This window comes from Triturus cristatus, chromosome 8, assembly GCF_964204655.1.
Source record: "Triturus cristatus chromosome 8, aTriCri1.1, whole genome shotgun sequence".
NCBI classification, from domain to species: domain Eukaryota; kingdom Metazoa; phylum Chordata; class Amphibia; order Caudata; family Salamandridae; genus Triturus; species Triturus cristatus.
Genome location: NC_140591.1, coordinates 1698911899 through 1698927586, shown reverse-complemented (window position 1 = coordinate 1698927586; position 15688 = coordinate 1698911899). Strand labels below are relative to the sequence as shown.

Below are 15688 nucleotides of genomic sequence, written 5' to 3'. Positions count from 1 at the left end.
TAGCCTTAGAGTGCTTGAAACGTTCAAGTGCGCTGTCCACCTTGTCACCAAACAGGTGACGCCCATCGAAGGGCATGTCCAAGAGGGTAGACTGGACATCCCCTGAGAAGGCAGAAGTTCTCAGCAAGGCGTAGTGCCACAGGGCTACCAAAGTGGAAACCTATCTCCCCAGCGAGTCAGCGGTATCCAGCCCACACCGGATGGTAAACTTCGCTGCGTCTCGACCCTCAGCAACAGCGCGGGTGAGCATGGCCCGGGGCCTCCTCCGGGCACTAGGGCAGCACTTGCGCAATTGTATCCCACACCATTTGTGTGTAACGGCCCAAGAGACATGCGGTGTTCACCGACCGCATTTCCAAGCTGGCAGAAAAAAACATCTTCTTCCCACGATGGTCCAGCTTCTTGGACTCCCTATCAGGGGGAGCAGTAGGGAATGCGCCCTTTGAAGATGAGGCTTGGACCACCAAGCTCTCCGGGGTAGGGTGTTGGGAAAGGAAAAGTGGGTCGTCTGGGACTGGGCGGTGTTGTTGGGCAATCATCCTGTTCACAGGGGCCCCTGTGCTGGGCTCGGACCAAGTGCCCAGAAGGATGTCAGTGTGGACCTTGTTAAAAGGCAGCAGGGGCTCCGAAGACACTACTCCTGGCTGAAGCACCTCAGTCAAGAGGTTAGTCCTGACAGCCACCGTAGGAAGCTCGAGGCCCAAGGTCTTAGCCGCCCTCCGCAACACTACAGCATAGGAAGCTCCCTCCTCCGTAGCCACGGTAGGGGGAGAAAGCATACCAAGGTCTTGGGAAGTATCCAGACCACTGGCATCACCCAACTCCGCTTGCCAGTCCAGTTCCTCCAGTTGGTCTGCTAGAGGATCAACATACACCCTCCCAGCCCTCCTCACCCTCCTCTGGCGGCCACTTAGGACCGTAGGGAACGGCAGGAATTAACAGTGGGACAAAAGTACCCTCTGGCGCCAGTACCAACATCGGTCTGGCGTAGTGTCCATATCGGGGGGTGAGGCTAGGGTCGACGCCGGATGGGGCACAACCTGCGTCGAGGGCGTTGTCACTGGAATCAGTGCCGGGGAAGGTACCGTGAGGTCGACCGGTGCCAATCCGCATCCAGGCCTGAATCGATGGGAGCCCTGCGGTGCCAGGGCCGGAGCCGCCAACATCGAGGGCCCCCAGCCGAGTACGTGGGGCCCAAAGGCGTCCCTGCTAAGTTGGGCTGCCAAAAGTTGCAGCGCTTCGTAAAACTAACAAAGCTGGGCAGGGGACGTTCCGGCTCCAGGAAAGGGAGGGAAGCGCGGAGTCGTTCCAACGGTCTCCGAGGAAGGAGCCGGAGAGCGATGACGCACTGGGTCCGGCGTCACGTTGGCGGACGGATGGGGAAAAGGCGAAAAGCGACGGTGCTTCTTCACCTTCTTCTTGTGCTTTGACTTACCCGATGAGTGCAAAGACTTTGATGACGAATGGTGATGGGTCTGCAACCAGTCCTGCGACTTTCCACTCGACTGGTACCTCGAGCGGCGTGAAGAGGACTGCCGGGCCTACAGAAGCTTTCGGGACCCCTCCCGTAAATACTTCGTGTTCAGGGCCCGGCAGTCCGAGCACGACTTCGCGTCGTGCTCCAGGCACCAAAGACACACAACGTGAGGATCGGTTACTGATATCAACTTGTGACAGGAGTCACAAGTCTTGAAACCGGGCCAACGGCTGGACATCCCTCGTGCAGCAGGAGTCGGAAGACTCTAAAGACGTCAACAAAAAGTCAAAAAAGGTTAGTCAAAAAGCGACTAAGGGGGAAGCTTTCTCCGTATCCGCGCTGGCTGGTGCAGAAAAAGAAAGAATTGACATCAGCCCGCAGGGGAGGCGTCTAAATAGACACCTCAACGTCATCCCGGCGACCACGACGCCTTTGACGGATGCAGAGTCGACCGACGGATCCTGCCTGACGCCTGAGCGTAATACTAAGGTAAGGAATCTATAACTAATAGTCTCTTTCAGATCAGTCATTCACAAGACAGAAGCCTGCCACTCCCAGGCACCACCTCTGGGTGTTGAGATCAGAGGCCTGCCACTCCCAGGTCCTGAGGTCGTGGGGCCTTTCAGTCTCAAGCCCAGCAAAGGTAAGTGAGGCAGCCCCCAGCCCTGATTTTCTCAGTTTATTAGCCCATACATTATTACACTACCCTGTAGTCCAGTGGGAGAGTCCTGCGGCACCTGCTCTTGATCTGACGTGCCTTTCTGCTAGTTTATTATAATATCCTAACAGTGACGCAGACCCTCATCACCAGATGGCTAGACTCTAGCAACACCCTCTATGCAGGTACCACCACCAAACTCATAAGAAGACTACAGACGATCCAGAAAACTGCAGACAGACTGATCCTCAACCTGCCAAAGAGAACCCACATCACCCATCACTTGAAAGACCTCTACTGGCTGGCCCCTCATCCAGAAAAAATGCCAATTTAAACTACTGATCCAAGCCTACAAAGCCCTCCACAACCAAAGATGTGCCTATATGAACTACCGCCTGAATTTCCACCTATCACCCAGAAACCTCCTCTCCGCTCACCTCGCCCTCGTACAGATACCAAGCATCTGCTGCTGCTGCACCTGAGGACTCTCCTTCTCCCACCTCGCCACCAAGTCCTGGAACTCCCTTCCCCTCCACCTCCGCACCACACCCTCGCTGGCCCACTTCAGGAAGGGACTCAAGACGCGGCTCTTCGACTGATACCTGCAGCACAGCGCCTGGATACCCTCTTGGGTGAAAAGCCATGCTATATAAGTACTGCTTGTTTGAATGATATCCTCATAGGGCCTCCGTCCACCATTATTTGTATTAAGTTCCTGTTTTCTCTGGGTTACTTCGGGGTCCTCTGACACAGTTCTCACGCCTGAACTGGTCTGGGTGTCGGCCTTAAGGCTGGGGGCATGCAGTTCAACCTTTTTATGTTCCCCATTGTCTCTTGAACCTGTGTTCAGACTATGCTTGATTATCATGTCCTTGATGGTATACTGGATACCACCCGCCCTTTGATCAACCACGGTATGGGGCAGTAATCAGCCACGATACGGGGGGCAGTAATCAGCCACGGTATGGGGGACAGTAATCAGCCACTGTATGGAGCAAGTAGTGAACCACTGTACGGGGGGCAGTAATCAGCCACAGTAAGGGGGCATTAATTAGCTATGGTACAGGGGGCAGTACCCCCAGCCACAGTACGGTGGCAGTAATCAGCCATAGTAAAGGGGGCAGTAATCAGCCAGTTAGGGGGGCAGTAATCAGCCATGGTGCAGGGGGCTGTGATCAGCCACGATGTTGGGGGGGAGTAATCATCCATGGCATGGGGGCAATAAACAGCGATGGTACAGGGGACGTAACCCCAGCCACCAGCCTTAAGAGAGAAGCAGCCTCCGATCTCAGCTGCTTGGAGCTCCTGTACCCCAGGTGTTAGATACTCTCCTTCTCACCAGTCCGTGGGCAGGGGGGTAGCCTGAGAATGGTCACTGAACCCGGGTTCTGCACCCTGAGGCTGAACAGGAGTCAGGGGTGAGCCCTTCCTTTACCTGCCCCTCCATCTGGGCTTCTGTACACCCACTAGGGAGTGGCATGCCCAGATGTTTGAGCCTGCAAGGCACCCAGTGCAGCTGCCCCCTTTAACTCTCCTGATACCAGTGGCAACTGACTTCCCAGAAGGCAGTCTATGGGCATCCGGAGACTAACTATGACCCTCATCTGGGTCACTTCCCCAACCTACTCCAGGGATACCAGGGCCAGTTATGGATATCTGGTCGTGCTGGACCGGGTCAAAGACACAAGTTCAGGCTGACTCTGATGGAGAGTAGGTCGGCTACAGTCACCAGCTTATTCCTGCGGAAGTTTATCTTCGCAAATCAGGGCCAAGAGTCCCGTTCTCGGTGGAGAGGGTCATGAGGAGCACAAAGAGCATCGCAAGAGGCTGCCGGAGTAGCAGACCGGCACTGCAGGAGCACTGCTTTGGTGGTCCACGTGAGCAGTCAATGCTGTAGTGATAAGCGGCATCTGCCGGAGCTTTGTGTTGAATGGAGGTGAGGTCTTGGTGCAAACAGGCCTGTTAGCAGTTGTCAAGAGCCCTAAAACTTTAATGCAGCTCTCCGAGGTCAGCTCAAGGGTTTAGGCCCTGAGGGGCACCACTTAGGGGTCAGGAACTTGCTTCAGCTGGGTCCAGGTGCTGGTGCAGGATGTTGGGGAGCCTCTTGTGTCCCTGAGGCTTAAAGAAGGAGGCCAGCAGACTAGCCCCAGGAGTCACTCTGGTAGCCCCAGCTTCAGGATGAAGTTGCAGATCCAGTTCTCCTCTTTCAGACAAGAGGGCAGCAGGTCAGCATACTAGGGTAGGAATCCTTCAAAGCAGCAGTCCAGCAGAGTGGCAGTCCTTTCAGCAGCACAGCAGTCCTTCTTCCTGGCAGAGTATCCACAGGTCCAGAAGTGTGCTGAAGAGTTGGTGTCTGAGGACCCACTTTTATTCTTCTGGAAGGTTGTAGAAGTTTCTAGACAGTGATTTTGAAGTTCATGGAATTTCTTTCCTCCCCTGCCCTGGCTCCAAGCTGGCTACAGTGACAATATGAGGTCCTTTGTCAGAAGGCAAAGCACAGGCTGTTTGGTTGGAAGGGGGGCTGTGCTCACCTCCGCCACCCCCTCCTGTCAGCAGATGGCCCATCCAGGCACACCTAATCCCTCTATTGTGTGACTGTCTGGAAGGAATCCACAAAATCTGTCAGTTACACCCAGTTATGTGACCCAGGCCAGGCTAACAGGCACAAAAAGGCTAAGGGCACAAAATGACAAAAGTAATTTTTTTTAAATTGTGATAAAAAAAAGTTACCATTAAATAGGGCTTTTCACCACAACTCCAAATACACCAAACTAGATATATGTACCTGCTCTCAAATGGAAATTTTACTTTATTAAATGTAATAAGGAATCCCCAAGGTTATCATACGAGCGGGGTAGGCCTCACAGTAGGGAAAAGCGAATTCAGGAGATTTTCACTATCAGGACATGTAAAACTTAAAACTACATATCCACCCTTGTAATTACATAGCATCCTGTCTTATGGACTACCTAAGGCCTATCTTAAGGGAGATGCATATGTAATAACAGGGATGTATAGGGCTGGGCAAGGGGATTTTAATGTTAAATGGACATGACAGTTTAAAACTGCAGTGAAGCTGCAATGGTAGCCCTGGGACATCTTTTAAGGTGAAATGTATGTAGCTGGCACAACAAGGACTACAGGCCCACTGGTAGCAATTAATTTACAGGCCATGGGTATATGGTATACCACTCTACAAGGGGCTTACAAGTACATTACATTTGTCAATTGGATATAAGCCAATTTAACCATGTTTTGAGAGAGCACATGCACTTTAGAACTGGTTAGCAGTGGTATAGTGCACAGAGTTCTAAGGCCCGCAAAAACAAATTCTGCTAAAAGTGGAGGCAAAAGGTTTTGGGGTGACCCTGCAGAGAGGGCCAGGCCCAACAATGCTGGTAACTGGTGCACATAAACGGTGTGACATACAATGCTGGCAGTGCTTGGTAACAGACTGCTGATTGTGAAACAACAGAGATATATGTGAATGTTTGGTATGAACAGGTAATGTAACCTTTTATTCCTGCCATTAACATCAGTAAACAAGAACAACATTGTAACTTAGCATGAGAAAAATTGAAGATTTACAAGATAAGTACGACGTGATAGCTGGCACCAAGAGTGGACGGCAAAAAAAAGACAAGCAAGGAGACATGGAAGTGGCTGTGGGAAAACCTTAATGCTAAATGGAAGAACAAGCAGCCAGAGCAAAGGAAGAACGATGGGAAATATAATATAAATATTTTGTTAAAGAGGTACCAGGCTAAAGATTCTGGACGTCTTACAGTACTGCTTGGTTTGGAAAAACGGAGAGGGCTCCTGCAAATTAACACAGCTTCAGTAATGAACGTGCACACTTCATATTTTGGGCTTGACACAATGGAAATGGCATGTGAGTCTCAAAATAGTAATGGCCCCATTCTATATACAGACGTGCACAGACTCCCTTGGGTGCCACATGTATGAAACTATAAACCAATGAAACAAGACATGACTGCAATGCAATGCCCAGCATTTTGCTGCCTGTCCCTGAACGAAGGATGAGGCCCTTCATAAGAAGCCACAACATCCTAAGATCATGCTTTCCCACCGGTTTCACTCTTAAAATCTGGTGCCATGGTTCACCTTTAAACCCAAAAAGGCCTCATCTGAAATGGCCTTGATTCCTTATTTATGGACAGAGAAGCAGGAGCTTAAATCAAAACACAACATGGGTATCTCTCAATTTTTGAATGGTGTCGAACAGTAGCCAGTCACGATTACTCTCAATTCATTATACTTTTGTGTAAGTTTAAGGTTTTTCGTATACACAAACTACAATTCAATAAAGCTTACGGCTGCAGAGACTTACTATTCGGGGCGGAGTACTCTGCACATAAAAAGATAGGAAAGGCCTATCTTTTTATTTGCAGAGCTCTTCGCCCAGACTGCAGCGTCTCAGTAGTTGTAAACTTATTATTAAATTGTAATTTCTGAATACAAAAAAAGTACACAAATATTTAATACAGCCTTTGTGAATCGGACACTATGAGTGTATCAGTGTGTATTTTCTGGTGTTTAAATAAGTTTGATAATCTGCTAAAACTCTTTTTGCATTCACTACATGCATATGGTTTCTCACCCGTATGTATGCGTGTGTGCCTAATGAGATTGGATTTCACATGGAATGCCTTTTCACATTCACTGCATTTATGCTGTTTCTCATCGGTGTGTATTGCCTGATGAATTGTTAGGTACGATTTAATTCTGAAGCTTTTACCACATTCATTACATGTATGTGGTTTCTTTCCTGTATGTATTCTCTTATGAAGGGTCAGCAATGAAGACAGTCTGAAGCCTTTCCCGCACACATCACATATATGTGTATTTGCATACGGTCTTTCCCCGGTGTGTGTTCTTTCATGTTGAAGAAGTGCCGAGGATGACCTGAAGGTCTTTGTGCATGTGTGACATGGATACGGTTTCTCATCTGTGTGAATCCTGTGATGCATAGTGAGGTGAGAGGCCTGCCTGAAATGCTTTCCGCATTCACTACACGTGTACGGTTTCTCACCTGAGTGGATTCGTTTGTGTAAGACTAATGTTGACATGGCCCTGAAGGTTTTCCCACACTGACTGCAAGAGTTTTGTTTCTCAGTTTGGTGTACTTTCTGGTGCGCACTCAGGCTACAAGACCATCTGAAACTCAACCCACACACACTACAGGTAAAAGGCTTCTCTTCTGTGTGAATTCTTTGATGAATTTTCAAGGTCTGAGCTTGGCTGAAACTCTTTCCACATGCCGGACATGCATAAGGTTTTTCTGTTGTATGTGTTCGCTCATGTTTTCGAAGGTCTGATGACATACTGAAACCTCTCCCACATTTGCTGCATGTGTAAGGTTTCTCTCCAGTGTGTATTCTTTGATGTATGACAAGATATGATGATTGTCTGAAACACTTCCCACATTCAGTGCATTTATAGGGCTTTTCCCCTGTGTGAATACTAATGTGAGTAGAAAGGTGAGTTGACCGTCTGAAGCTTTTCCCACACTCTTTACATGTGTATGGCTTCTCCCCAGTGTGGGTGCGCTGGTGCTGGGCAAGGAATGAAGAATGGAGGAATGATTTCCCACATAAGGTGCATACATATGGTTTTTCTCCTTTGTGTATTAGCTGGTGTTTTGCTAGATTTGAAGACTGGCTAAAATGTTTTCCACACTCTTTACAGCCATATGGTTTCTCACCTGAGTGCGTACGCTTGTGTGTGATTAAGTGTGATGCCTGGCTAAAAGCCTGCTCACATTCTGTGCATGTATATGGTTTCTCTTGTGTGTGTATTCTGTGGTGTATGTGAAGCTGTGACAGCCTGCTAAAGGTCTTCCCACAAAGATTACATGTGTACGGTTTTTCTCCAGTATGTACTCGCTGGTGCACAGCTAGACTGGATGACTCACGAAAGGCCTTTCCACAATCCTTACATTTATGTGGTTTCTGTCCTGTGTGGATTCGCTGATGTACAGCAAGGTGAGAGGACTGGCTAAAGCTCCTCCCACATTCGGTACAAAGGAATGGTTTTTCTCCTGTGTGTATTCGTTGGTGAGCTGTAAGGCTCGATGATGTGGTGAAACTCTTTCCGCAGTCCTCACAGGTGTACGGCTTAACACCTGTGTGTACTCTCTGATGTACCCTTAGACCTGATAATTGTCTAAAACTCTTCCCACATGTGGTACATGAGTAGGCTCTATCAACATTGTGTATCAACTGATGAGCCATCAGATAGGATGAATGTCTGAAGCTTTTTCCACATTGTGTGCATGGGTACGGCTTTACACCGGTATGTATTCGATTGTGTATATTCAAGCTGGAAGACTTGCCAAAGCCCTTTCCACAAACTGTACACAAGAATGTTCTTTCTGGATCAATAGTAGATTGGTTAACACCTGGATCATATCTAACATATTGCTTCTGCCTGTTCCTTTTCGTGCCCGTATTTTTTTTCTGTGATTGATTCTGTTTCTTGGTGGGTTCTCTTCGCGATGACCTGAGGAAGCGCTTCTCTTTGGTTTTTCTTGATAATGTCTTGCGTTCTTCTGTTATTTCAGTAAAACGTCCATTTCTCCTCATCATATATTTCTTGATTGGTGCATTCTCTGTTGGACAGAAAAAAATTGAGACATTAATATTTCTGGCTATGATAGTGGGGCACATTTGATGGAGGTGGAATGAGTGTTGTGGTAGTGAGTAGGGGTACAGAATGTGGAGTTTCATTTTCCTTTTATTGACCTCTTGTGATCTAGGCAGTATGATCATTTGGGGATCAATATTTAAGGCACATAAAACTTAGATGTTTCACAATAGTTTGAATTGAAAGTGGTGTCTACGCCACAGGTATTTTGCACTTGTATTTTAATGAATAAAGGTTTAAATGTAACAACAAATAAGAGCATTGTTTTTACCAAGCTGTGGGGTACGTGGGCACTTACTACGTAATTATTTGTCACTGTAGAACTTCATGCAGATTTATCAACACCTCTCAATCAAGCACAAGCAATACTCAGAAGATTAATGCATATAACAAGAAGATTCACACCCACGGAGCTGTGATCACAGTACCAGTTTGAAAGTAGCTTACACACTTTTCCTTTCCCCATGAATATAATGCAGGGGTTAGCCCCTTTCCTGCGGGGGACGTGAACATCATGTCCTTCAAGGTGGTGTGTGGAAACTCCCAAACGCTTGCACCGGAAGCTTTGGCCATCTATATCCCAACCATGCGCAGATGCAGAAGCATTGTGGTGCTAGCTCCCCAGTCCCTCCCCAGCACACTCGATAATCTCAGCACCTCGAGGGCATGTCACATGTCATCATCATCTTCATCATGCTTGGCAATGAGGTCACTCAAGAATGGTAAATTTTGCTGTTCGCGTCGGGAGGCAATCTGCCCCCCACATCCCAGCTGCATGAGTCTTCCTTTTCCAATGGTGCCTCTAAGGACCTGCACTCGACAAGCAGGAATCATCCTCTAGGCCACCAGGGATTGTTTAGTTATGGGGAAAAGGGGACCACTCCTTGTCAAATGGGGCAATTTGTTAACTGATCCTTTCCCTTCAGTGGAAGGGGAAATTGGAGCCTGGCCCTCACCAATCAGCCCACCAAGGAAAGGGAAACGAGGGACATTTTCAATTAGTTGCATTTGCATCTAGGGGCTTTTTGTGGCCTGGGGTGGATTGAATCACATGAAAGGCACCACTGGAAAGGAGAATGGCTACATTTCCAATAGTGCCTCTCAGCAAAGGAATCCTGTATGAGCATCATGATAAAACTTTAGTCCGATTCCCACAAATTGAGAAACTTTTCCTCCGAGAGAAGAAAGCAAAATCGGAAATTAATGCTAGTTGGATTTTTGTAGGGCATAATGGATATGAAAAAGCAGGTGTTTTCACATAGCTGCACTACCATACCATACAGTGTTGATTTTTCAGAAATATGTGGTGTTGATAGGTTTTACTGTGTGCCAGCTGACCATGGGCCCCGATAACGACATCCCTAGAAAGATTCAAATTCCAAGGAAAAATCTTGCCTTCCCCACATTGCATTTGGAGGTCTTACCTCGCGTCTGTGATTTGTCCACCCACACAAGTAAGGTACCATATTTATCAGTAGAAGTGTGGGAATGTTGAGTGCCAAGACATTTGGCGACCTAAACAGTTTCTTTAACTTTACCTCTCAGAAAGGTGTTACAATCTGTGATTTTTGCTAAAGTTTAATGTTTGTGGAGGGCAGGTTAGTGGCTACAAGGCAGAGCATAGCGGAAACATTTGGGTGCCACTTACAGGAAGTGTACACGGCAGACCCTACCATTGCCCCAGCCCGTTACATCCCGTTCCTGGAGAGTCTCGCCTTTCTGAAGTTATCGGCTGAGGCCTTAGAGGAGCTGAAGGCTCCCCTAATACTCGAGGAACTCAGAGAGGCGTTGGACATGATCCCTCATTGGAAGGCCCAGGGCATGGGCGTGTTGGGTCCAGCTGAACTCTACCAGGCCTACCCAGCAGAGACGACGCAACGCCTACTTGAAGTTCTTCTTTAGGCAAGATATGCAGGGACTCTCCCCCCAGCTATGCGGGAGGGGAGAGATCAGTATACTCCTAAAACCAGGGGAAGACGGGTCACGTCCTGCAGTGTATCAGCCAATCACAATAATCAATGCAGACGTCAACATTTTATGTAAATTGCTAGCAAATAGTCTGGCCCCTCACATGTCAGCCCTAGTCCATGAGGACCAGTGCGGCTTTATTCCAGGCAGACCCACAGGCATGAACCTTAGAAGGCTCACACATGTGCTACACGAAACCTAGGATCGAGATGTCGAGATGGCGCTGGTCTCTATCGACCTAGCGAACTCATTTGACACAGTTCGTCTTTTCCACCAGACACAGATTTTCAGAGGGAGTTCTCCATTCTCTCAGTATCACAGCACCCATCAAAGTGCCAGATATAGGGTGGACATTCCCCTATTTAAATGTTTTTATTACTTTGACAATCTGAGCTCCACGGGAAACATTGGTTACATTGCGGTGTTTACACCGCAATACCTTTACAACATGGGTATTATAACCAAAGTCATTACAATGACTTGCGCTGGATGGCGCTCTAACCTAAGGAATAGTATGATTTACTATTCCAACACCTTCCCTACTGTACGTAGACTGGAGATGTAATAGTCAATCATACTAGTCCTAAGTCCAGCACCCTCCAACTCAAATCATTGTAACAACTTGCGTTGTAATGCCTGCTTTGTAAAGGTATCGCGGTGTAAACACTGCGATGAAACGTCATATATTCGAGCTCAACACTTGGATGGCTACATGAAAACCTTGTTCATAAAAGTGCGAATCCAGTAATATTGTTGACACAGATGCCGCTTCAGAAATGGCTTACATGTAGGAAACAATTTTCATCATAATGACGATATGACTGGAATTATTTGATGACAGTGAATTTCTGCCCTGAAGAAGTCCATTGTCTATTGGACGAAACGCACTGGCTGGTTTTTATGAACATCAATATGAAGCACTAATAAACGACGAATACTACTGGACTATTCGAGAATTATAGCTATTAAGTACGAAATATTCATGTGCTTATATTGTTCTTTCGTTTATATGTGGTACAACTCTGATCTTTATATTTGTATTGATTTCATACAGTTGACTGGGGATATTTATTGGAGATTCTCAGAGTGATATGTTTTGGTCCACAGTACCAGGAATGGATCAAACTGCTTTACTCGAATCCCCTCGCCAGGGTCCAGTTGGGTCAGATCCGTTTGGAGGCCTGGACATTGGGCCGTGGCACCAGAGTTGCCCGCTGTGCATACTCCTGTTTACCTTGACGATTGAACCATTAGCCATCAAGGCCAGACAGCACTTGCGGCCATATAGCATACAATTAGGTAGCGTCCATGATGTCATATCGTTGTATGCAGACGATGCGCTATTCTATATCTCATCGCCCCGTACAGCAATGCCTGAGCTCCTGCGTCTCCTGGAGGAATTTGGTGACATATCAGGTATCTGAATTAATCAATCAAAATCTCTTATATTTCCACTCGCTTCTCTGATTGGGAACCCGTTCGACCGCCTCCGTCCACTAGGTTTACATTGGGAACTAGTGTCGTTCAGGTACCTGGGAATACAGACAGCCCAGAGTGGGGTGCAACAATTGCGTCTTAATATGGGCAGATTCCTGGATTCTCTAAAGAAATCGGTAGCTTTCTGGAATGCATTACCCCTGTCCTTGATGGGCAGGCTGGCCATCTCGAAGATGGTTCTCCTGCCGAGATGTCTGTACACACTGCAAAACGCCCTATGCCCCATCCCGACATCAATGCTTCACCAATTAAATTCACTCCTTACATCGCTCTTGTGGGCGGGTGGACGCAGTAGAGTAGCATTGACCACGCAGACCAAGCCCTGTGCATTGAGAGGATTGGCGGTCCCGCGTCTGCACCTCTACTATTACGTTGTCAGGCTTCAAAACGCAGCTCGATGGCTTGATACAGACCCAAGCTGAGGAACACGGCTACTGGAGGGTAGGGTGGAAGCGGGACGTTTCCCCGAGCTGTTGATAGAGGGAAGGGGCACGCCAATGGACAGTCCATATAAAGTAAGACAGACAGTCGCAGTATGGCAGCGGTTTGTGATGGCTGTTCTCGGTCATGCACCGTTTCACAAGGAGCTCCCATTCTGGATTCTCAAGCCAGTCAGACAGATGGAGCTTAATGTGTCATTTCAACCTTGGAAGGAGGGAGGTTGCGAACAATGGGGAGCGCTCTACCCAGATGAACATTTCCTCTCCTTTGAGAATGCCCAGGATGAGTTTGGTCTGGGCCAGGGACAATTTCTACAACATGTGTGCTTGGCAGAAATGGCTAAGCACGCCTGGCCATGTTACCCAGCCATCTACTCTTACTCTAGAGATACTCCTTAAGTGTGGCGCGAGCAGACACTTAATCACACATCTTTACAGGGCGATGCACTCAGACACAATAGATGCTCCTCAGCGGGCCCTAGTGGTGTGGAATCTAGACATTGACACCCCGATTGAGGATGCAGCTTGGCGGCAAACATGCAAACTCACTCATACAGTCTCCAGTAATGCCCGCTTTTGGCTGATTCATTACAACTTCCTGCAAGGAACTTATTTGATGCCCATAAACCTTCATAGAATGGACCAGTCACGCACAGATACATGTCCACGTTGTGACACCAGAGGGGCAGATGTCCTGCACCTGGCATGGTCATGCAAAGCAATATACCTCTTCTGGCGGCTAGTGGTCGAAGAATTGGTGTGCGCCGCGCGGCTACACATTCAACTTACTCCCAAACGCTGCCTGTTAGGACAATTTAGACGTCAACGGGGTCGGAAGTCAACTTACAAATTTGGTCAGTTAGCAATGGGATTGGCTCACCATAGAGTTGCTATTACATGGCTGTCTCAGCGTGCCCCAACAATGGAGATATGGCACAAAGATGTGGCTGAGTGGGCCCTAGCGCAGGAGATGCATATACGCTTGAGTAGCAAGGATGACAAACTCAAAGACGTGATAAGCACATGGCGAGCTCTGACGGATAAACTCGCAGGGCCCGATTCACAGAACTAACTTAAGACAAAATCCTAAACTTACTACCATTTTGGTATTCACAGAAGGCACTTACTCATTTCGGTATTCACAGAAGTTAGGAGTCCTAAATGCCTTTTGTGAATACCGAAAGTCTTAAAATTAGGATTTTTCTCAGTTTAGTAATAGTATAGTTAGGACTCCTAACTTTAGGACTCCTAAATGCCTTCTGTGAATACCGAAAGCCTTAAAATTAGGATTTTTCTCAGTTTAGTAGTAGTAAAGTTAAGAGTCCTAACTTTTGGACTCCTAAACTGAGAAAAATCCTAATTTTAAGACTTTCGGTATTCACAGAAGGCACTTAGGAGTCCTAAAGTTAGGACTCCTAACTTCTGTGAATACCGAAGTGAGTAAGTGTCTTCTGTGAATACCAAAATGAGTAAGTGCCTTCTGTGAATACCAAAATGGTAGTAAGTTTAGGATTTTGTCTTAAGTTAGTTCTGTGAATCGGGCCCCTAGTCCCTGCCGCAAGGGAGACAACAGACAGAGTCAGGCCCCGATACTGATGAGATTAAACACCACGAAACTGGGGAGGTACATGCCAGGGCGCCCAAATGATTGTTCATGGTACTGTCTTGACTGGGGACCAGGGATGCCACATGGGTCCCCGGGTCGGTCGGATCTCACTCTTGTTCCCACGTAACAATGGAATACCTCATTCACCCTACCAATGTATTTTATATATTTGCATGATATGATCGCTGCTGGGAGAAGCCCAAGGTTGCCGGACTAATAGTCCCAGAGGCCTGAGGGGCTGCCTCACCTGCTGCCAGTTGTTGCCTCCACCCAGCACCTTCAAAAACACCTAGCGCTTCCCGCTTTGCGGGAAACACGTCGCTGCTGGGAGAAGCCCAAGGTTGCTGGACTACAAGCCCCAGAAGTCTGAGGGGCTGCCTCACCTGCTGCCAGTTGTTGCCTCCACCCAGCGCCTTCAAAAACACCTAGCGCTTCCCGCTTCGCGGGAAATGCGTCGCTGCTGGGAGAAGCCCAAGGTTGCCAGACTACAAGCCCCAGAGGTCTAAGGGGCTGCCTCACCTGCTGCCAGTTGTTGCCTCCACCCAGCGCCTTCAAAAACACCTAGAGCTTCCCGCTTCGCGGGAAACGCGTCGCTGCTGGGAGAAGCCCAAGGTTGCCGGACTACAAGCCCCAGAGGTCTAAGGGGCTGCCTCACCTGCTGCCTGTTGTTGCCTCCACCCAGCACCTTCAAAAACACCTAGCGCTTCCCGCTTCGCGGGAAACGCGTCGCTGCTGGGAGAAGCCCAAGGTTGCCGGACTACAAGCCCCAGAGGTCTGAGGGGCTGCCTCACCTGCTGCCAGTTGTTGCCTTCACCCAGCGGTATATAAACAATCGGCTCCGCCGCTACGCGGGACGCGCGCAGGTGCGCCGGTCGAAGCCCGGTCAAAGGGCGGGCCGTCTGTGGCCGTCAGGGGCTGGAGGAGGCTGGGCTGTGGCACCCCCCTTGATTGTTCTATAGCTGTGGATGGGGAGTGGGGTGCCTTTATAGGGTGGCATTAGTGACTTGTGTGTTAAGCCTTTTATTTTGCACGGGCACGTCTGTTTCGCGAGGGCATTTTTGTACCCCCCAAGAAATGGGTAACTGGGGGGAGCTGGGGAAACTAGCATCTTGCCCAAACTGCGTAAACATAGGAAGACTCGACGAGCAGCCAAGCAGCCCGATCCGGAGGGGGCGTTGGCACGTATTGGCTTATTGGTTGGGGAGTGTGAGGCTACTTTGGGGGCTGATCAGCTGTCGATTGGAGATGGAGAGGTTGCTGTTGTGCCCCCTGTTGAGTCGGGGTGTGTCAAGTCTATCTCACCCCCCACTGTCCCGGACATGTTCCGCACTAAACGTATAATTAGAGCTTGTAAGGGGGCTAGCAGAGCGGCTGTG

The 15688-nt window shown here is 48.5% G+C and overlaps 1 protein-coding gene across 5 annotated transcripts in view; it reads right to left on the bottom strand.

Annotated features, from left to right (window-relative positions):
• Nucleotides 1-5631: 5631 nt before the first annotated feature.
• LOC146808638 (uncharacterized) overlaps nt 5632-15688 on the bottom strand; it is a 261011-nt gene continuing 250954 nt past the window's right edge. For all 5 annotated transcript variants that reach the window (XM_085623667.1, XM_085623668.1, XM_085623671.1 and 2 more), the window contains exon 4: nt 5632-8766. In XM_085623667.1, coding sequence (XP_085479793.1) covers nt 6635-8766 — 2132 coding nt within the window. In that variant the 3' untranslated portion in view covers nt 5632-6634. The remainder of the gene's footprint in view (nt 8767-15688) is intronic.